This window comes from Hetaerina americana, unplaced genomic scaffold, assembly GCF_022747635.1.
Source record: "Hetaerina americana unplaced genomic scaffold, ioHetAmer1.1.p SCAF_10, whole genome shotgun sequence".
Taxonomy (NCBI): Eukaryota; Metazoa; Arthropoda; class Insecta; order Odonata; family Calopterygidae; genus Hetaerina; species Hetaerina americana.
Genome location: NW_027286070.1, coordinates 17,106,646 through 17,129,834, shown reverse-complemented (window position 1 = coordinate 17,129,834; position 23,189 = coordinate 17,106,646). Strand labels below are relative to the sequence as shown.

The following is a 23,189-nucleotide window of genomic DNA, read 5'->3' as shown; positions in this document are numbered from 1 at the left end:
GTTTATACTTCATCCGATGTTTTGTGCCATATTATAGAGCAACTTTCGCAATTTGAAATTTGAAGTAGGCAACAATGGTTCCAACGGTCATTTAGTAACTTTTTAGTTACCAGTTACTACATGCATATTAAAAAGAAATAGTAATAGAAACATTTGTGGTTATCGATCTATCATTTGACGCGGAACTTAGGAGAATAAATAAATAAAACACATGGTAATCGAAAAACATTTTGCAATATATTTTTATTGATCATGAAAATGGCCGACATCTTATTCGACATTGCCTGATTCAAAATATCTCATAAAGTCAGAAATGATACCAATTATGACTTATTTGGATTAAAGGTATGTTATAAATTGAAAGTTTTTAGAACCTATCTGATCTAACGTAGAAAAGTACCCTATATAAAATGTATAATTTCGTAAACTTGAATATCAATTGCTTTCATTCGGACAGACGCCATTTTGAAAAAAAATCGGGTGTTTATTGCAATACTTTCAGAAAATCCGCTAATATATGTTTTTAAATAAAAAAACGATTCAAAGTTTTTAATGGCAATACAACTTGTACCGTGGAAAGGTTTGAGTGATTATTGAAACATGCGTTGAGTTCATTAACATATAAACGTCCCAAAAGGAATTGAGAGAAAAAAGTTATAATTTCAATATTCTATCGCGATCGAATATGGTGAGATTTCTATGGATAGTTGCAGGAAATGAGGACGTGATATCCAACTGAACAGTCAAAATTTGACGCATACCTGATAGTGCCATAATATCGACAAGAAATAGCAGTTTCATGCTACTTGTATGGGCAGTTTGTCAGAAATAAATTAGGGAACTCATATTATGAAGAAGAGTCGTACAAAACAGAGTTAGGCTGCCATTGAAAAACTTTCATTATAATTAGGGATATATGTATTTGGGAGAACTGTCTAGAAAATTGCACCATATGCGTCAGCATTTAAAGAATTAAATGTTTCAACTGGAGAAAATTGAAAATGAACGGGACGCCCACAAGACCCTTCTCAGTAACTGGCAATGTAGCTCAGTTGCCATGTTTTACGTAAGCTGGAGAGACGACACGCGGAAGCAGGAGCTTCATTACCAAGAGTTTGACGGATAGGCCGCAGAGGGAATCTGGCGACACCGCTTTAGGCTCTGAAGTAATATTAACTTCGGCCGGCAGTGGGCAAAGAGTTCCTTTGAGCTAACAGATAAAATCTTTCACGGTTGAATGAAGTACCAATGGTTTTTGGAATTCCCTGGTTCAGTATGTATGATTTTCAACGGTTTCTTCTAATCTATTGGAGAATTCGTCTGGGATGATATAACCAGTTTTTTATTCAGGTTGATCTCAGTTTTAAGTTATAACCAGTACATCTTACGAAAAATGGTAATATTATTTTTGCTTTGATAACTGCTGGGCACACTGACGGCCGCTTTTGTCTTCTTTTGTTTAGAACTTTTCTTGGTAGTGTTATCCATATTCCCCGTCAGGAAAAACCGGATGTCAGTACGCTGATATCCCACTTCTGTTACTGCGATAGTGGAAAGTACACACAAAGGTCAGTTTTTTACGAGGCTAGGTCGGAATGAAGGTAAGGAAAACTTTCCTGTTCATTTCTAGCCTTCTCTCCGGGATCAATGCTGTGTAGCGTATCTCTTAGATATGATAGATAATAATACAAAAGATATCCAAGAAATATTCAGTCTATAGTCCGAAAGAGGAAACTTTAGGTGGATAATGATCGGTCTATGGGATTCCAGTTGAGCATGGCGTCATTTTAACACAGGGTTCTTGTGCAGTATTTCTTGCACGAAATTTGGAGAAATATTTCAAAGCGGAAAAAGGATATTATTATTTATTATTATAAAAGTAATACAATTTTAAACCAATCCGAAATTTAACCGACACGGATTTCCACAGAAGTATAGTCATCGGAGTCTGTTTTATTCTCAATGAGCCAATTCCATTTTTAATACGAGTATTTTAGCGATAAATATTTCTGGCATATTAATGTAGAGATTCGAGAAATGCTCGCTGTTATACCACTATAGAAGAAATGCTTTTATATCAAGATGGCGGAGACGTCACAATTTGGTTGAGTTTATCAAGTAGATGGAACGGGAAGGATCCCAGTCCTAATTATTTTCCTTCATTAGCCTCACTATCAAGGGATGGTCCGCCGGTGATTAGGTCCGTTATTTAGCACCCGCCGGCCCTTCTTCCTTCCACCTAGGGGCCTCCGCCGACAATTTCTTTTCCGTTCCTGGAAAGGGCTGCGTAATGCGCCCTGCCGTTATTCAAATAATACATGTTGCAGAGCGGTTCGCGTGACCAGAGGCCATTATTGCGTTGCTCTAGCCTCGTGCATAATACGAGTATATCCCCTTTCCTTGCCTTTAATTGCATTTCATAGCGTTTTCATGAGAACCCGGAACTTCGAAGAATTACGGCAAGTCGTAGCATTTAGGATGGGAAAATTTTTCCCCGTGTGATCAACGTTTGCAAAACGTCTGCCTGCGGTGGCAGTAAATAAGGACAGCTCCCTCTTGACCTTTTCCACGTGTCCATGCTCACTTTCCTCCGTGTGGCCATACTAAAAATAGCCATATTAACCAAGAGAAAATGTTGATATTTAGGTACGTTTTTTATTTTTGCTTTCAGTTTATTTTCTTCTGAGGAATAAATAAAATTAATATTCGCCTACATCAGCAGTATTGGCAGGTAATAAGTTCGTTCTTCTCTGAATAAATTATTATATATATATATATATATATATATATACTACTACTATATATATATATATATATATATATATATATATATATATACACATATATATGTGTATATATATATGTAATCATAAACCATAAACACAGTAATCAACCGGTCGGTTTAATAGGTGATGTTAGAGTTCACCCAGTACTAAGCCCGACGGCGTGTGAAATTCACACATCAGGGTAGGGGGGCCAGTTCCTTTCCCTGTGCCGGTTATGGTTTCCCAGGAAAATCTGGTACCCGAAAAATCACTTTAGGTTGTGTGAAGCTGCAGGTCCCAGAGTGCCTCGCCCGGGAATCGAACCCGGGACCCTCCGGTCAGCAGTCCAATGCTCTACCCACTGGACTACTACTATATATATATATATATATATATATATATATATATATATATGGGTGTGTGTGTATATATATTAGACACAAACATATATGCGTGTGTCAATATAATTGTTTTAAAAAGATAAAACGGAAATTAACTCACTTTAATAGTTCGATGGCCGCAACCACGTTCATCAGTGTAGGAGTGCGTCATCATCCTCTTACTTTAATAAATAAGTGGAAGTTATAATAAGATATTAAAGAATGAGAAAAATGTCAATTACCTTTTGAGTGTATCCGGTACTTGAGGGATGTTTGTGGTATAAATAGGAGAGATAAAGAATTTAGTGGCTCGAGGAAAGATATGGTTGGCATGAGCAGGCAACAATCCAGAGTAAAAATTTGTGACACGCTGTTTTGCTTCATGCTGTTGGAAAGGATGAGTGTCGTATCAACCAATGGGTATCGATGTCTTATATGGTCTTCATGAGATTATTCTTTCTTAAATCTTTGAACTTAGGTTCCGTGTTAAATAAATGCGTCGGCATACAAATATACGTTATGATGATTGGCGTGCACATTGATAAATGGGCCTCAATTCACAGCAGTGGACTCATTGAACATTTTTTTGATGCCAAGGTTGGTTTCAACTGATCGTAATGTTATTTGGTCGTGGTTAAAATAAAAAAAATGAATCGTTATGCAAATGCACGGACTTTCTTGTGATTTGGCACTGACATATTTGGCAAAGATATGGTGAATTAAAACAAAAAAACCGGAAAATACACTGTAAGGCTTTCTGCGACGCATAAAATCAGCTCATAATTGCCATCAAATGATAGTTTTTTTAAATACTTAGATTGTAAAAAAATTATTTCGTTTTAACATGTGCGTGTAACATTTTGTGACCATAAAAGTATTTCTTTAATTAGAATATTATATTTTTTCCCCTGGCTATTAGTTTCTATGTTCGACGTAATAGATGTGAGATGGCATTTGGATGAAGATCAATATAGACGCTAAAAAAATAATGCGGTTTTCGTGAAAAAGAAGAGCTAAGTTAAATATAGGAGGGCTTCGGATGTTGTACGGAATTTATGGAGAAAGGGAGTATTAGGAATTGAAGAAGTGCTTATCTCAGTGCAGGGTGTCAGAGTGTCTTGTTAGGCGAGAATAAGAAATATAGGCGTGATCAGCCAGTGTTCATCCAAGGTTTGCCTAATAGACCACCTTTTAATTTTAACAATTGTGGGTCAAAAAGGATCTATAGACCGTATGAGGCTCGAATACCGAGATAGACCTATGGGAGGAAGGGTGTGACTGGTTTTAGAAAGAGAGAAAGGGATGAATCCGTAAGGGGTTGCGGGCTAGTAGTCTCAAGAGAAACGCAGTGCAAGGGATATTAGCAGTCTCACGTGACCCGAAGACCGTTGATGAAAGGATGAGAAGAAATAAGCTCGTATGGAACAATGTGAAACTTATTTCCGTATTGGGTTTGGCTTTTTCACATACATTTCTGCCGAAGCGAAAATCAGGCAGCCTAGGATAGACATATAATGTCGGATAAATGCTATGGGTATGGACGGGGTGTGTTTTAGTGGCAAAAGGTTGGAATTCTAAAAAAAATACAGTTTCCAAAACACGCCATCACGTTCCTCTGGGATGCCAATGAAAGTTGGCATCATTGACATGGAACCACAGGGAGATACAGCAACAAACTCCTGAAAGTGGCACGTCGTCTTGCTTCATCTACTCTTAATGGGGAAACAGCTCTAACGCCATTGATGAAATTAAGGAAACGAATGGATAGCCGAAAATAGCATTTGCGCATCTTTATTCAACATGGAGTTAAAATTAATATTATATTGATGATTGAAATGAATGACGTGTTATTATCGAATATATATTTATATTTATCTGAGGATATTCAAATTGATGTGTTAATTCGGTTGCATAGGCCGATCATCAGCTCCTCTAGGGTCAGGAATAAATGAGCGGGCCATGAAAGAATAGAAAGCACTGGTATTGAACAGGTGTGAAAGTGTGACGTGTTTCTCCGGTTTGATCGTGTCGGGAGAGAATGGATGATGGTCGAATCACCAAACGCTTTCGTGAGACCAAATGGCATTAAATGCGGTCGAAAATACTATCGAGGCGAGAGAGTATCACTGAAAAAAGGGTTCAGATGTGAAAATAATAGGGTTGAAGAATGTCTAAAAGAAAACAGTATGTCAGAAATCAGCAGAAGAGATTCGTAATCCAAGTGCCAGGCGAGTTTTGGCAGTGTCCAATTCGAAAGCAAACGTCTTAAGGTGTTTTGAAATCGAAAATAAAAAGCTTGTCAAAAGTGTTCATTTAGCGTCTTAAATCTAAGCACCTCGCGTAAAGATCCTCTTTCGATTGGTAAAAATTATGCCCTGCGTTTTTTTATCATAGTTCAAGCATCGTGTAGATTGTCAACATTGGAGAAATTCAAAGTTAATCGTATAATTCTTTCGGAAAATCTTCATAGTCATGCCAAACCAGGTACTTTTGGACGACTGTCATTTGGTCATTGATATTACGACCTTATGAAAGTATGTGTTGTCTTCAATTATTCTTACCTATGAAGATTCCTATTTATTTCTATATTTTCTGTACAAAATTTTTTGCTCGCTCTTTTTCGTTAAATCGTTTTCTTCAAGTAGCGAAGTTGATTAGTTTCTCCGTTGGAAATAAAATCGATGCGCCGCTATCCTTCCCTCTGTCCTCTTGTGCGGTAATGCGCTTAATTTACCGATGCAGATTAGTTCTGCACGCTTCGTAAAGACGATTATAAAACTCACGTGAGGTTAAGTGGAGATTCAGAGCTATCGTAATGAAAGCTTCAAGGAAAAATTAGTTCTTAGTAAGGTAAGAAAGAACCAGGTGGAATTGAAGCCTAGGAAGACAGTTCCGGAAAGTGGTTAGCACTTAAATTTTATAGTTATCGTGCATACTCTTTTGAAAGGCCCATTAAGTTTTCATTGGTATGACCTCTCTCTCTCCCTCTCAATGATACCTACTAGCGTTAGGGGATGTCTCTCTGCCTACAGCTTCGTAGAAGAAAGGTTTCCCGAAAAGGGAAGTTTTATAGCACCATACGACTCCAGTAATGGCATTGAATGATAATTTCCTCTGCAATCTTCCCAACCCACGTCTAATAAAATCTCCATTTAATCTTTTATAAATACACTCTTTAATCGTGAGAGAAATAAAATGGGAGTTTTCCCGGAAATCTATTCATTCAAGCCATTGACGAACGGTGTACTTAGTGTTTACTGACTACTTTCATGAATATTATAGAAATTTTGACCGGTAGTGGATTTACTCAATATATGGTGAAAAGGTGCTACAATATTCTCAATACTATGAAGATTGGTCTCAAGAAAACATAGTTGATGAGATTTGTAAAGAAGTGAGAAGGTTTTTTTTTGTTAAACGTAAAATTAAGAATAAGTTCAACAGATTCAGGCTTGAGGTCGTGGAAGTTCATCATAATGAAATAGTGCAAACGGAAAAGGAAATAATAGGAAAAGTGCAAACTGTCCTTATTTCAGTAAAATTAAGAAAGAATAAACTACAACAAATTAAGTAGTTCATTTTATTTAGGCAATATTTTGGGGATTAATGGCCTTGGAATTGAGAACATTGATTGTGTTAGCGAAAGAGAGTCATTCAAAATAAACTGAAAATTGATGCCTGTTTTAGTCGGTAAAGATGTGCAAAATAGATAAGCGAAGATTTTAACATGTAGCGCAGTGATATTGTACACGAGGGAACCTGGTCGTTGGAGAAATAGTATAGACAAAGATTTGAATTTTATGACATACTAGCTGAATACCCGGCTTTGCACGGGTTAGGGAGAAACAGTAATATAAATATACTACATAAATAAAAACAACAAATTATAAAGTACAATAATACACTACTTCATACAAATTTAAGAATCTTTTTTATTTACCACCTGTTTATAAACTACATTTTTTTGTTTCATATCCAGGAGAAAGAATATATAAATTTTTAGGCGAACCTACTCTGGAGCAAGCAACATAAAGTTGCCCGTGGCTAAAACATGGCGATCTTAGATCAACACCACAAAACTTTAAAGACTGTCCCTGTGATTTATTAATGGTAATTGAAAAAGCTAGCCGGACTGGAAACTGCAATCTTTTAAAGTTGAAGGGAAGATCAGTTGGGATTAGAGGTATCCGTAGAATAAAAATTATTTCACCTTTTCCTTTTCCAGTTAAAATGACTGCCTGGATTATATTTTTCATTAATTTTGTCACACACAATCGTGTCCCATTGCAGAGTTTTGGTGGATCTAAATTTCGCAATTAAATGATTGGAGATCCTACTTTAAGTATAAGGCGATGTTGTGGCAATCCAGCTGGATCAAGTGAATTTAGGAATTCCGTTGGATAATTGACGGCTTCGTCAGCATCCACTACGGTATCAACCGATTTATATTCAATCACGACTCCTGGCAGCATGGCTAGTATCTCCTTGTTAATTTCATTAACAGCATCGTTCTTAGGAGCAAGAATGGCTCTTTCTCGCAACCATTCTAAATTTTTATAATTTTGATTAACGTTAGGATAGACTGCTTGTATCATATCGCGGACAGTTTTCACCGATACACATAAATCTGATGACAATTTTATCATACCAGATGCTTCAATAACTAATCTATCTTCTCCAATCTCCAAACGTTTATTTGCAAAATTTTGAGCATTCCCATCTCTTAAGAGGATTCGCATGTTTTGTTTAAGGCTAATTTCTTGGACATGATTCCATAGAACAGAATTTTTTAAACAGGCATAAATTTCATCGGCTGGAGTCGATTTTGGAATGACAGGCAGAGTTTGACGGAAGTCTCCACACAGGACTACCAGAGCTCCTCCCATTAGACTGCAGTTTCCTCTAAGATCTTGAAGTGTTGCGTTGAGGGTCTCAAGAGATTTTTTATGAGCCATCGTACACTCATCCCATACTATCAATTTACATTCTATAAGAACTTGTGCCTGGCCGCTTGTTTTATTTATATGACATGTGGGATTTTCTTGTCGGGAAATATTAAGTGGCAACTTAAGGGCAGAGTGGGCTGTTCTTCCTCCTTCCATTAATGTCGGTGCAATACCTGAAGATGCAACGGCTAGAGCAATTTCTCCATGAACCCTGATTTCAGCGAGAACTAAATTAATTAAAAATGTTTTTCCCGTGCCACCAGCAGCATCAAGAAAAATGATACCTCCTTCTTGTTTATCTACTTGATCCATTATTGTTTCGTACGCGAATTTCTGATCTTCATTAAGAAGTGGCTTTTTATCCGCGATGTATGCTTCTAAGTCTAAGACATTGTAGCTAGTTTCACGTATACTACCTTGATCAAAAAGTTCCCGGAATAACCACCGTGTGGCGCTCCCATCGTTCCGATTTGAGTTCATTTTTTTTGTTAAATTGGTACATCTGTTGTTGATATTCCCTTTAAATCTTAGTGTCATAACTTGACATTTGCAAAAGTTACGTAGCCAAGAGTACATCTATCTCTGTGTGTGTTGGCGATTTTTTACAATTTCAGAAATGGATTTAAATTTGCAACAACGAACTTGTATTAAATTTTGCGTAAAAAACGGATTTAGTGGCGCACGGACGTTGGAAATGTTGGAAAAGTGTTTCGGCAACGATTCTCTAAAAAAAACGGTCGTTTACCAGTGGCACGAGCGGTTCAGAAGTGGTCGTGAGTCAATCGAAGATGATGAACGCAGTGGCAGACCGTCGACATCGAAAGTCGGTGAAAAAATTGATAAAGTAAAAGAAATGTTGGTCAATAACCGCAAATTAACCATCAGAGAAATAGCGGAGGACTTGAACATTGCCTATGGATCCGCCCAAGACATTGTGGTTAATGATTTGGGTTTCCGTCGTGTAGCAGCAAAGTTGGTGCCGAAAGACCTCAATTTCATGCAAAAAAGAGACCGTGTTGACGTCGCAAAAGACATGATTTGTGAGGCTGAATCCGATCCCACATTCATCAAAAGGATCATTACTGGAGACGAGACGTGGGTTTATGAATACGACACCAATCCAGACATCAGGCAAGTGAATGGCGTTCACCAAATGAGCCGAGACCAAAAAAACCACGTCGTTTTCAGTCAAAAAAGAAGGCAATGCTGACGGTTTTCATGGATTACAACGGTGTAGTGCATCATGAATTTTTGCCAGAAGGCCAGACAGTAAACAAGGAGTATTATTTGGGCGTTATGAGACGTTTGCGTGAAGCAATTCGCCGAAAGAGACCAGAAATGTGGGCAGAAAACTCGTGGATTTTGCACCATGATAACGCACCGTCGCACAGTGCTATCATTATTCGTAATTTTTTGACGAAAAATGCAACAAATACCATCCAACAGCCACCGAATTCACCTGATTTGGCTCCCTGTGACTTCTTTCTGTTCAATCGAGTTAAAAAACCATTACGGGGAACGCGTTTTAGCAGCCGAGAGGAAGTAATGGAAAAATCGCAGGAAGCACTGATGGACATACCGAAAACCGAATATAAAAATGTTTCGAGGATTGGATCAAGCGCTGGCATAAGTGTGTTGCAGTCGATGGGGATTACTTTGAAGGGGACAATATAGATTTAGATGAATAAACTTGTATTTTTAATTTTCTGAATAAATTCCGGGAAATTTTTGATCAATGTAGTATAATCTGGATAAAATACACCCTGTTGATCTTGTACAGGTGCAAAAAGACCGAGTTCCACTAAAGTCTTGTTAACCATGGTGATACACTTTTCCTCCAAAATAATCGATGTTTTATTAAAAATGTCGGAGTTAAACGTAATATCCAATGTAGGATTTTCACCTCGAACTTTAGCCAGTATATCCTCACTCATTGATTCTTTATATTTTTCCCATAATGTTTTTGGGTTAGATAGATTACAGAGGTTATTATGATGGCAAACAAAATTCGGATTTGTCCTGGAAGAGAAATCAAACTGGCCTCTCGCAATGAGTCATCCCAGTGTTGATCTCCTTCTAGCAACCCTAAATTCTGGCAAGCTTCTCTGAATGTCTCACATATTTCTCCGTTTACCGTTCTTAATTCTGCAAATGAGCGAGGTCCTCTAATGGTATGTAGAAGCATTCTTAAAAAATAACATTCGGCGTTGTTAGGATGGACTGTGTAGACTCGGCCAAATGCGTCACATGAATAAATATTATTCTCAGGATCAGAGTTGCCCATTTTTCTTCTACAAAAGACTTTCCTTGATGTATTCCACGTATAATATCTGGGCAATTCTGAATACAATAGTGTTCTTGCAAAAGTATCCTGCTGGCATAGTTGGAAAAATGCTGTTTCTATGACAGCAAAAAAGTAAACAAATTACATACATACAAACAAACACTCTCCTTTATATATATAGATATATCAGGAAAGAATTGAGAAAATAGGTATGGTTCAAATGAAACTATACGAATTAAGATGCTACTGAGATTCACAAGAAGTGGGAAGGCAAAGATAAAAGTGAAAGATTAAGATTTTTTCACAAGGTTACATGTAAGAATATTCAGTTACAGGATTATTTGATTAATGGATATTTTCAAATAATGAGGTGAAATTGTTATAAAAATAGGTCTATTTAATATTCATACATGATATCAAAAAAATAATTGCTCTACCAATACTAAGTATTTTTTTCGCTCCCGTATTAATATTTATTTTTCTCCCTAATTGTGCGAGGAAAAAGCAAAATTTTAAAACTTTCCGTTCGAATATCTATCCCCCTGATTTCACGCACGTGATCTGATCTATCATATTAAGTCGGGTCTTGTAATACGTCTTGAACAATCTCGGATGATTGACCTACCTTAAATTTAGCCTGTAATCTAACCCACGATCATCAAGTGGCTCCCATCATAATAACTCCACAATAGTGGCGCGAAACTGCTACCTTGTTCATAACAACGTTTCACAAACCTAACCGCTCTGCGTTGCACTCGATCTAGTTTCAAAACTGAACCTTCCTCGTGAGGATCCTATGCACACGTAGCGTACGCTAGGTGGGGCCTAAATAACGTAAAATAACAGAGTACTTTAACCCTCTGATAACATTTCCCAAATAGCCTTTTTTTGAATTATCACTTTTTATTTAGTCTTCGGAATACGCTCTATATAATAGTTAATAGGGGCGCCTAAATATACTCCTTAATCGGGAGATTAAAGGATTAAGGTGATGGATGATATTTTTTTGGTCAATTCAAAATCTGCCTCTCTGCAACCGTGTCTTTAATGCTGGGTCATGACTACACAAGTCAATGTTTCTCCTCAGAATATAAATTAGTGACGAGATGTGAAAAATAGCGCAACACCCACTAATGGGCAATTCGTAAAGAGATTAAGATGTCACTATGTAGTTGTATACTTGTTATAGTAGTTGTAGATTTAGGGGAGATGACCGACGGCTGAGGCCATTTGCGCCATTAGGGATGGATGGGTAAGGAGGTAGGGTGGAGAGAAACCGGGCGTCGACATTAGTCTACTCTAGACGAAAGGCGCCAAGGGGTTTGCAGTTTAAAGTTCTATTCGATGGACGGTGTATTCACTCATAGTGCTCTCCACAATGCATCTCAAATAGGGATCGGGATACCACAAAATATTTGTCGCCTTCAGGATTGAACCCGGGCCCTCTGGGTGGGAAGAGAGTACGTTAGCCACCAAACCATCCCGATCCCAGTTGTGTACTTGTACTCTTAAGAGGTCCTCATTAGTTTAAAAAAATGCTATGAAACCTATTTTGGTCTACTCCTTGAAGGAGCAGATTTTTTTAACTACACGATTACAGACGTTTTTCTAAGAAAAAAAAATTATATCATTGAACTTAATGTTGAAAAGGTCAGAAATCTTATAGAATAGCTCTCATTTGTACAGTTTAACGTGTGAACGACAATTTTCTCTGCAACATTAATCCATGATTCTTCTGTCGTTAGTCCCTCACTGCTATAGGAACGTTCAAAAACTCTTGGAAATTCGATGTCAATTCCTGAAAAACAAACGCACAAAGACCCTGTTTTATCATCGCCATTTGATAGAGTGCACTTAGGACTACGTGTTCAGACGATTTCATGAAAATGACATGCACTCGACATTTCGATGCAACATCTTAAGGACATTCCACGAACGTACGTTAGGCTCTAAGTTTTCCTTCCGTCTCTCTTTCTCCCTCTCCACTTGAAGAACCTAAAGGGGATATCCCGCTTCCCAGCATGATACTGTGAGACAATTTCGAGACCTTTGTTTTTGCAAGCTCACGGGAGACCGCTTGTGACATACGTGCGGCTGCCTGCTACTGGATTAGATGACCTCCGCTCCGTCTCCAACGTCTCAGCGCTTCGCTCGCGTTAGTCTCCTTCGCGGAGCTCGTTTTCGAGATTCCTAATTACTCGGTCGGAGCGTCGCACGAAAACGTTAATGTTGAACTCCCAGCACAGTGACCCAGAAATGACAAAAAAGGGAGAGCCCTTGGGAATCTCTTTAAAGTCCCCCATCGGCGAATTAAACTTTTTACGCAGTTTCACGTACCACCTATCCAGTCCTTACGTAAGATCGTTGCAGTGACGTGACTACGTACGAGAGAAATAGACGTTGGTCACCAAGACAACCCTTGTTTACGCGACGACGAAATGTTCACGCGAAAAGAGTTTGTATCAGTCCATCCCTTCGTCCACACTTTCTTAGGCATTTGTGCCGAATTCATGTTGCTTTTTGAACTTGCATTTATTCAAATTCGCGTCACAACTCGTCTTATTTCGATCTGATCTGTGCACCTATCATATTTCACATATGATCCTAATTGGAAGAACTGTACTGACCTATATTACAAGAAGAAATCTAAAAGAAAAGCGATTATGTTAACTTTTGCTTTCTTAATTTCGAGAATTTGCTGTACTTAAAATACGAATTTCTATCTCTACCGCGTGAATTTATTGACATTAAGTGTTTAAAATCAAATTTATTCATCCTAAGGCTTTGTAACAATCAAGAATCAATACATATTATATATTACGTCATCTTTACAGTGTAAAGAAGAAAAGTTAAACTTAAAAGTAATCATTGACCTTACCATTCCTTCTATATGTGTGTATACATAATTACATAAATAATTATATATATGTATATATATATATATATATATATATATATATATATATATATATATATATATATATATATATATTAGTCCAGTTGCTGCTATACTCGTATTTATAATGTTATATGACTATTGGCATTTTCGATTTGAAATGTGAGAAAATGCCGCTCTTTCATTTCGATTCTCGATGGTCACCTTGTCCTCACCCTCCCTCTTCTCTCTCCGCTGCAGGAGGTGGTGGAAAGCGGCCGGGCCAAGGTTCTCCACTTCATCAAACTTCACGCCCCCTGGCCTGTCCTCTGCCACTACGCCGAGGAGCTAAGCATGAGGGCGCCCCTGCAGGTAAGGGACGGCGTTCCTCGCTCGGGCAGTTGCCTTTCTCCGCACCCATTAAGACCGACGTGTGTGTGTGGCCCCTCGACCACAACCGCACACGTCACAGCGGCACTGCACACACACGAACACGCGCTCACGTCTGTGGGTACATGGTGTATCTAGGCAGTTCCCGACTCCCGTGTTGTCCCGCCTCCTTTTCTCAACACCGCACTACGCGGGCTTCCCATCCATCTCTAAGGTGGTACTTGCCCCAGAGCTGATTTAATCTTGAGACACATCCTCGAAATATTTCTCCATAGCATCTCGAAATATAACTTAAGCCATTGGAGGCTTTAACAACTCAACTACGCTAACTTTTCTGTAATCTCTCTGCAGAAGATTTGAATAAATTAACCTCATGTATGCGTTTAGCTAAATCTAATTTTGATACAGTATATTATGTATCAACGAACACTTAGGCATTTTTAAAGTCGAATTTTTAAAGAAAATTTTAATGTTACCTTTCTTTTTCGTGAAAGAATACACAGGCTTTCCAGTGCCATAATATTTCAGAATTTCTCGCTGTGAAGGCAAAAATGCTGCCATGGCTCAAATGCGTTTGGCGTATATATAGTATGTATATCGTGGGGTCCTACCTCCACATAATGGTCGCCAACTATTCCTATTCCATCTTTGATTTCTTTTGGATATCCTTAATTATTGACTCAAACGTCATCCTGACCCTTCAGTACACTTCGATTAATGTTACCAACTTAAGGCTCTTTAATTTTAACCCCCCTAATTGTTCGCGTTGTCAACCCTATGGAGTTGCGCAACTATTCAGATTTTCCTCGCTCCATTCCGACCTGACTTTTCATGTTGAGAATTCATCCCTTCCTTCCGTACGGTGGACTGCCTGGATATACACACATGTGTCGATACAAGGGAATAATCGATGTTTGTTGCGAGCGGATTATTTGCTGCATTTCAATAGGTCATGGACGTGAGCTGAGGCTAAAGACGGACGTAAAAACACGACGAGCGCGAGTCGGAGGTTAAATGTAGCCCACGATGGCTTGAGATGCAGCTGATATCCTTTTAATGCATCACATTTCGATGTCTCCCAACACACAGTATTTATTTTATCTTACCTCCTCGAAATGCTCGAATTCTCTGCCTTAATCTTTCTGCCACTGTTTCCCGATATATTTCCCCCTGTACGTCCTCCTATCTAGGTTTGAGCGAAATGACGGCAAAGTTGAGTGGATTTAATGAATTTGATATATTTAATGCTTTTATCATCGAACCAAAGTCGATAGTATGAAGGATTCAAAAAGCTCTATGATTTTGCGTCAGTTTTGTTTATTCAAGCCTCCTTAATCTTACCCACGATAACAGACTTTTACTCGTCCAAGTGATCCAATATACATATGTATCTGTGTGACATTAATGAACGCGTATGTGTGATTGGATGAATCGTTGGCTATCAAAGACTGCACAGGAAGTATTCAAGAGCTATATTCCATCGGCAGATAGAAAAATATGGCTGTTGAAACTAAACTATGCTAAACTATGAAAAAAATTTCAATTATTTACTCATTATTTGATTGATATATTTTGAATAAATGGAATCACTTGTGTATAGCCTCTAATTTTAAATAATGGACGAACTGAAACTGCGTAATTATGTGTTGTACACTACTCCGGACATACACATTTATTTATTTGGGATAATATCAATATTAAAACCTTTTAAATATTTCTAAAACCGACCAGAGTTAGCCATCGGTCTTAAAAATCTTTATTTTTGATAAGGCGTAGAAAAAATTCTAAATTTTATATTAATCTTGATTTAAATGGCTCACTACGGATTCGGGAGGAATGGAAACGGAGATTTAGAAGAAAATGACTACAGTGGCAGATAGAAAGAGGCAGAGTATTTATTTTCTAATTAATTTCCCTTGAAAGATATTTGTTTGCCATTTTAAACATGTATTTCTTTATGTGGTAATTTTTATTTTTTATTTAAGGGTTCTTATCTATGTATTTAATGTCTTGCAATCCGTTTCCCCTACCGAATGTTTCACCCAAATACCCAACTCTCTTTGTCCTCCTGTTTCACTCACATCACTTCATTCTTCCTTCCTGAGCTGGGAGGAATCGCCTCACACATGTCCTTTCGCTCGCAAATCTTTATCATACTCGCTTAAATATCTTTCCACCATCTAATATGGATAGCAAAGGCGCATCTGTTAGCCACTGAATAAGCTTTAATGTATAGCAGTTGAGTCATGGAGTGTATCACCTTTTTATTTTCGTTTCTCTAGGAACTTAGAATATGCAATACCATTACTTAGGGTATTTACCATATATCATACTCGTATATTGGTGTATCTCCCGATAGCTTGAAATCTCAAATAATTCTTGACAGGTATGTGGATTTGAATATGAAAATGAAGCTGTTGTGGGTACCAAAGTAAGTATGTTGTTTCTCTTTTTCCACTGGTTTGATCTCTAGACTCAATGCTCAGATTACATAAAATTACTATTCCTTATTACATTAAATTCAGTATGATTATAAATATACCATATTCTGCAGATTCCGATTATGTGGTGTCGTTTAATTCCCGAAGGTTACATTAGTATGTGGCCAGTCGTATTGGGGCACTGCGCTCTTCTGCCTTCTCAATTTGTTTCGGGTTCGATTCCTACCTCGGGCATGATGAGTATCACCACTGCCGGCACACCTGATAACAATCCAAAAGCTAATTGGGGTCCACGAACCACTGAATGCGTCCGAAGAGCACAAAAAATGAACAGAAAAAAATGCCTTTATTTGTCCCGAATCATCTTATTTTAGCACTGTATTGTTAATGAAAGTTACAATTTTTCACAAATGTCACTTGCCTTTCCCTGTACACTACTCGTTTTATGAATTGCCTATTTCCTCTTAAAGGTACGAAAACACATTTTTATCCACACCTCACTCTGTTCACTTCCAGGGCACATAAAAAAAAGTAATTTTGCGTCACAAAAATTTTGCATGTCACCATTTATGGAAATTGATAGTCTCTCTAGTAGATATTGTTCTTAAAATTGCAGGTGCTGATCGTAATCCCTTTCTCACCAGAAACCCTTTCTCACCAGAAACAAGTCCTATTTCTCATACCCTTTGTAGTTCGTTCATTGGAAACAATTTCAGTTGTTTCTTGACTTTCAGGAGACGTCCAAAGAGTGAAAATCATCGGCGCCAGTGTAAGCCTTTTCCCAATCATCACCGCATTCCCTGGCTCGCATTTTTAAGTATATTTGCGCAATAAATGCCATATATATATATATATATATATATATATATATATATATATATTTATATACATATATTCATATATGGCGTCAAGGTACACTAACTTAAACTGTATTGCATCATACTTTATGGGACCATTAACGCTTATAATGACATTTAATCTTCTTATGCTGCGGTATAAACCAAGAAAAATTCTGTGCTGCTCTCTCTTTCTCTCTCTCCCCTCCCTTCGTCCCTCCCTCTCTGAGGCCTATGGGTATCTTTAAATTTTATTTTTCACTCCAACTACTGTAGGACTTTGAAATATTCCCCATATTTCCCATTTTTACGATTCCATAGCTGTGAGTTATGGAGCATCTAGTCCAACGAATTACCTGAATACTTGCATTAGAGTATTACAAAATAGATTTAGAAGTTTTGCTAGAACTTTCTGTAATTTTTTCCCTGTAGTATAAAAAAAGAGGTGATCTATAGGCATTAGGGTCTGCACACGGATATCGCTTGAAACATTAATTCCACTTAAGCTCTCTATGTCTATTACATTCCCAATATTTATTAGTCTCGACGTTTAAAGTGTAAGTACCTACTTGTTATTTGCGCAGTGCGACGTACGGTGTATCATCGAGTTTATGACATTCATCGTCGGATCTTAAAGGATTGCACCGCTGCTCGAAAACTACAGGGGTAATTCATATTGCAGCGTTTAAACGTCGGCTAGTTTTCATATATTTTCGTGTGGCCCAATAAAAAGACATAAAATTCAAAAAATTATTCCCGTGTGCGAAGTTCGTTTCATTTGAAAGGGAATTTAATACCATCCCGCCATTTTATTTTATTATTATGATTTGGAATAATTTATTTAGGTTTTTATGGAATATTGTTTTAATAAATCGCAGGTACAGAAGAAAGGACTTCTTATGTCTCAAAGTTTGAATATGCTTGGCGGATGAGTGGCCAGAATTTTCCAATTTTGTTTTTGACCGTGGAGATTTTGGCAAATAACATTCTACTAGCCGTTTTTTTCCTCCATTAGAACTGAAATTTAGCGACATATCAATAGCATAGATTTGGTGGTAGAGAAGGTTCACAAAGTTTGCAATACGTACATCTTATTCACGTTGCCCTCAAAAAAAGACGGAAAATATTTAACCTAGCTTCATACTGGAGATATAGTGGAAACATTTCAAATGTTAGTTCTTAATTTGTATGTGTGTGCGCTTTTATATGTGTGTATCGAACGAGGGAAGAACCTGTGAATCTGTTTTGAATCTGTTTGAATCTTTTTTGACCATGAGGTATATTGTTTAATATCACAAAATTTCAAGTGTTTGAAAAAAATGTTTCTTACATTGGAAAATTCTTCTACTTTTTTAATTCGTCAAGTAACATAAATGGTGTAATAACTCCCCCTCGCCTCTCTACAATATACGTGCATTTTATTGAATTCATTACAAATTTAAGTTCAAAATTTTAAAATTCAAAGTAAAATTTTTGGGTGCGCATTGACAGAGTAACATGTTGTGAATTACTTTTAACATTTTACAGACCACTATTAAAACATTTGGAAAGGATTGGCATTATTTATATAAATCATCTTACCTATTTAGATGTTATGGAAATACGACTAAATAGGACATAACTCACTCTTTTATGCGAGTCTAGACGATGGGAGTTGGAGTATAGAAAAATTGAATCCAAGTGCTTCTCTGGCCCTAGATTTAGAATTACCTCCCCTTCTAGGTGCGCCCGTTATAAATATACAATCGTAAATCAAACAATTTATAATGCTTTACTTGAAAAATATTAATTTTCATTAGACGCTGAGTAAATCGAAAGATTATCAGAATTAAAAAAATAAAATTAGCAAGCTAAAGCAGCAGTCAATGTGACTGAGGATTGATGTATTCCGATGTGCAAGATGAAAAGTGCATGGTTTTATCGTGGTAATTGTCCTGATTTCATACCTTTCAAATGCTATCTTTCTTTTATTCAAGGCTTTGTAGAGAAAATAATTATTACTTACGTACCAGGTTAGAGGGGGTTTTGAACGACTCGGGTATTTCTTACTACTATACATCTAATCCCTCCCATTGGCTACAACCTTGGCGTGGTGGAAGGGCTTCTGCGTCTCTTATTTTAGGTTTATGCGGGGTGAGATGGAAGGATGGCAGGGATTACTGGAGTGAAAGTTATAGAGCAGCATACAGCGGAGGGGACGAGAGCCAGCGATGGGTTGCCGTAATATTGAATAATAAGAGAAATGTGGGCAACATAGAGCAAGCATCGGATAAAATATGACTACCTGATGTGAAAACAGAACCGACAAACTAAGTGATTGCTCAGGCTAACATGCCTCCAAGCAATTATAAGGAAAAAGAAGTCGATAGGATATACGGACAGTTAGAGGACATTATCGCAATTGCTGTTGCAGGGAAATATTTGGTAGTGATGGCGGATTGGAATTCGGCGGTGGGCGAAGGCAGAGATGGTGGGTGATGAGGTTGGGGACTGCGGTTTAGGCACGAGGAAAGACTGCGGGGAAAAAGCATTGAGTTCTGCAGGAGACGGGGGTTAGTCAATTGCAACGCTTTGTTTAGACGCCACGAAAGGCGTAGGTATACATGGAAAGTGCCAGGTGACTCAGAAAGGTATCGGTTAGATTATATTATGGTTAGGTAAATATTAATAAATGGTGTGATCAATTCGCACATTTATCCGGGAGCGGATGGGGATACTGATCACAATTTAGCACTCATGAAATGTAGCGTCCGATTAAAAGATATAAGGCAGGGTCGGTAAAGGAAATGGAATTTAGTAGCTTAAACTGGACTCGACTGGTGGCAAGAAAGGAGTACCAGCAGGCTGTGGAGAAAATCATGGAGGACGGTAAAGAGCTGAGAACTATCGAAAAATGGGAATGTATCAAGATAGCGATATCGAAAGCAGCAAAAGACACTTGAGGAACCGTTAACGGGAAAAGGTCAAGGAAACCATGGATCACGGATGGGATGATTACAAAGATGGATGAGAGGAGAAAATGGAAGAATGTAAACACAGAGTTAGGCAAAATGAAGTACAAAGAGTTCAATAATTAATTAAGGCGGGCAACAAATAAACCAAAGGAAGTATGGTGGAAGACGCAGTGCGAGGATATTAAAGTTTGCAAAGGAAGGGCGAAATCAGTGCGCTATACAAGATGGTTAAAAAGCGCTATCGGGAAGTAAGAAGAGAGTATCTGTGTTAACAGTTCGAGATAAGTCGGGTAAGATAATAGTTGAAGCAGGAAAGATCCAATAGAGATGGAAAGAAAATATAGAAAAACTGTATGGCATAGATTTTAGACCAACAAACTTAGACGTAGAAAGAGAATATGACGTAGATGAAGATAGCTTAGGTCCAGGTGTACTCGACGAGGAGTTAGAAAGGGCATTAACGGAGATTAAATTAAAAAAGGCCGTGGGGGTTGACAACATTCCCCTAGGAACTAGTAAAAGGTTAAGGAAGATGTGGGAGGAAGTGTCTATGTGCTATGATTCGTAGTAAAGTAAAGGCTACATCATGTAAGGAATACAGAACAATAAGTTTTATTTCCCACGCAGCTACGTGAAGTGGTTCTCAGGATCATTAAGATAAGGATAGAGAGTAGGGCCAATGATTTCGTAGGGGATGATCAAGATTGGCTTATGGAAGGGGAGAGGCATGTGCGATGCCATTGCAGTAATGAGATCACTAATCGAGAGGAATTTATGTAGAATGCAGTCAGGACGTATTTGCTTGTTTCGTAGATTCATTCGTTCGTTTTTATTTCTGTTAATTTTCTTTATCCTTTCTATTCCAAACCTTCATAGATAGCGATTAAATGAATGGTGGAAGACCAAAATTGTTTCTCTTGCAACGCTCAGACTTGCACACGTCGTATAAGAATGCGATAGGGTGGGCAGAGATAGGAAACGTTGGGGGAATGATTTTTTTCTTTGTCTCTCCAGCTGACGTTTGCACCTTCGATCTTATCTCTTGTTAGGCGTTGGCACGACAAAACACAGCACTCTTCTAAAGCCTACTCAGAGCTCCTTATCTTTTTTCACCATTTGTTGCCATTTATTTGTTTGAAGATGGTGGCAAATGGGCGTGGAACCTTTTTTTGCCTCCTCTGTCGTCAAGGATAACGAGTGGAAAGAAATCCTTTTGCATAATGTTTGAATTCCACCGGTATTCAACGCCGAAGTGAGAGTTTTCAGTCTGTTAGAACTCAGATTCATTCCCTTAGAATTCTAATTTAAATTCTAATATTAAAATGATTTTTGACTTAAAATTTTTGCAAAAATGGATTTAAATGCATTGAACTAGAGAAATATACGTTTGATACTTATTTAGTTATGAAAATTTTAACTCACCAAAGAGGATCCAGGGTCGAATCTCGGCTTTGGCAGAATTATTCAGAGTTAACCCAGATCCCTAGTTGCCGCGTGGTGCTACGTGGAGAGGACTTTTAGTACGCCGTCAGGCGGATGGGGCGTTAACTGTGTGACCTCATGGTATCTTTCGTTATTAAAAAATATGTTTTTGCCGATTCTGGGTTTCTTTCTATCCTTCCTTCCCGTATTCCCTGAAAATCCCCCCCTCTAATAAATGGCCCACCTATCCCTAATGGCGCATATGACCTCAGTTTTCGGTCGTGACCACTTAATAACAGCCTAATTCATGATTAAAGGAGAACTAGGTGGAATGGGAACACATTTTGAGACATGAAGTATTAAGAGTGAAGTGGAAAGTGAAAATAATCAAAAATGCATTTGTAAATTGTGCAGAAATGCCGTTACTGAAAAACACCATCTTGTTTGTGACTTTTTGTTTCAGATGTTTATGCTTGAATTAGCAATTACAGTGGCAGGAATGCAGTCGCGCGTTCGAAATTTACCCACCGCAACGCGATTTGAAATTTAAACGTCACGGTAGCGTAGTCAGCTCCTTCCCCTTGCCGCTCGTGGTTTCCCAGAAAGATGTGGCACCCGAGATATGACACAACTCGAGTGAAGCAGATATGTGTATTTATAATATTATATTAACAGACACACAACCGAAAACACACAAACGGCAATAAGATCTTCATGCAGATATAAACATATATAATACGTATAAATAATAAATGTAGATACAGATACGAAGTTTCCTTGATAGGAACTCGAACCACGGACCTTCGAAACTCCTGGTCGATGTTTCGTCCTTTTATAGTATGTATGTTTCTATCACTTATATCAGATCCGTATGAATATATGTGTGTGTATATATATATATATATATATATATATATATATATATATATATATATATATATATAAGTGATAGAAACATACATACTATAAAAGGACGAAAGGACGATATATATATATATATATATATATATATATATATATATGTGTGTATATATATATCGATGATGTTGAAGCACTCACAAGAGCAATATAACATTTGGACGGCAAAATAGAACCCTAATAAAATAGGTCCCTCTTAAAAGGACACTCACATTGTAGATTGTTTGAGCTTTCGGCCTTCTTCAAGTAAGACTCATTTGAGTGTCCTTTTAAGTGTTAACTATTTTATTAGTTTTGTATTGTACCTTCCAAATGTTATATACATAGCTCGCAACATAGCTCATAGACTGCGATATAGAACACAAAAATATGCATAGAAAACACGTTAAAGGATACTCTAATTTCAGGTATTGAAGACGGCCGAATGCTCAAACTATCTTAAATATGAGTGTCCTTTTACGAATTTTCTATACATATAGTATATTTGTGTGTATAGTTAGACTCTTATATAAAACAATAAGAAAAACTCAGATTTAATTTCTGATTCAATGAATGAAAATGACGGCAAACGGTCGGTTTGTATGGAAACAAGGTTAAAGTGGAACGAAGCAAAATCCCATTGGATGTTTCAATTCTAAATACTCAAGGTGTATCCAATGAAGGATCATATTTTATCAGTTCCTCCCGTCGCATTGCGTCGCTTGCGTTGTTGATGCCGCTGGTGGTTTCCACGCGGCGTGGGACTTAATAGTTCAAAAGGATGCTAGGATGAGGCGAGGGTTTTTTGGGAAGATAAAAATAATGAATATGATATTTTTCATTTTTCACTCTCAGGTAACATTTTTCCGTCGAAACTTGAAACAGGGTCAAACTGACTGAAAGTTTAGTGCCTGGAGCGAAACACAGCCCAAGAGGTCGTGTATCTTAACGGCACTAGATCACGTGATGAAATAAATAAGTTCGCGTATGAAGGTTAGC

General features: G+C 37.7%; 1 protein-coding gene across 1 annotated transcript in view; it reads left to right on the top strand.

The window, feature by feature from the left end:
- Positions 1-23,189, top strand: part of LOC139700268 (anoctamin-7-like) — a 540,106-nt gene that overhangs the window by 67,591 nt on the left and 449,326 nt on the right. The window contains exon 4 of the mRNA XM_071598904.1: positions 13,512-13,622. Within this exon, the coding sequence (XP_071455005.1) occupies positions 13,512-13,622 (111 nt within the window). The remainder of the gene's footprint in view (positions 1-13,511; positions 13,623-23,189) is intronic.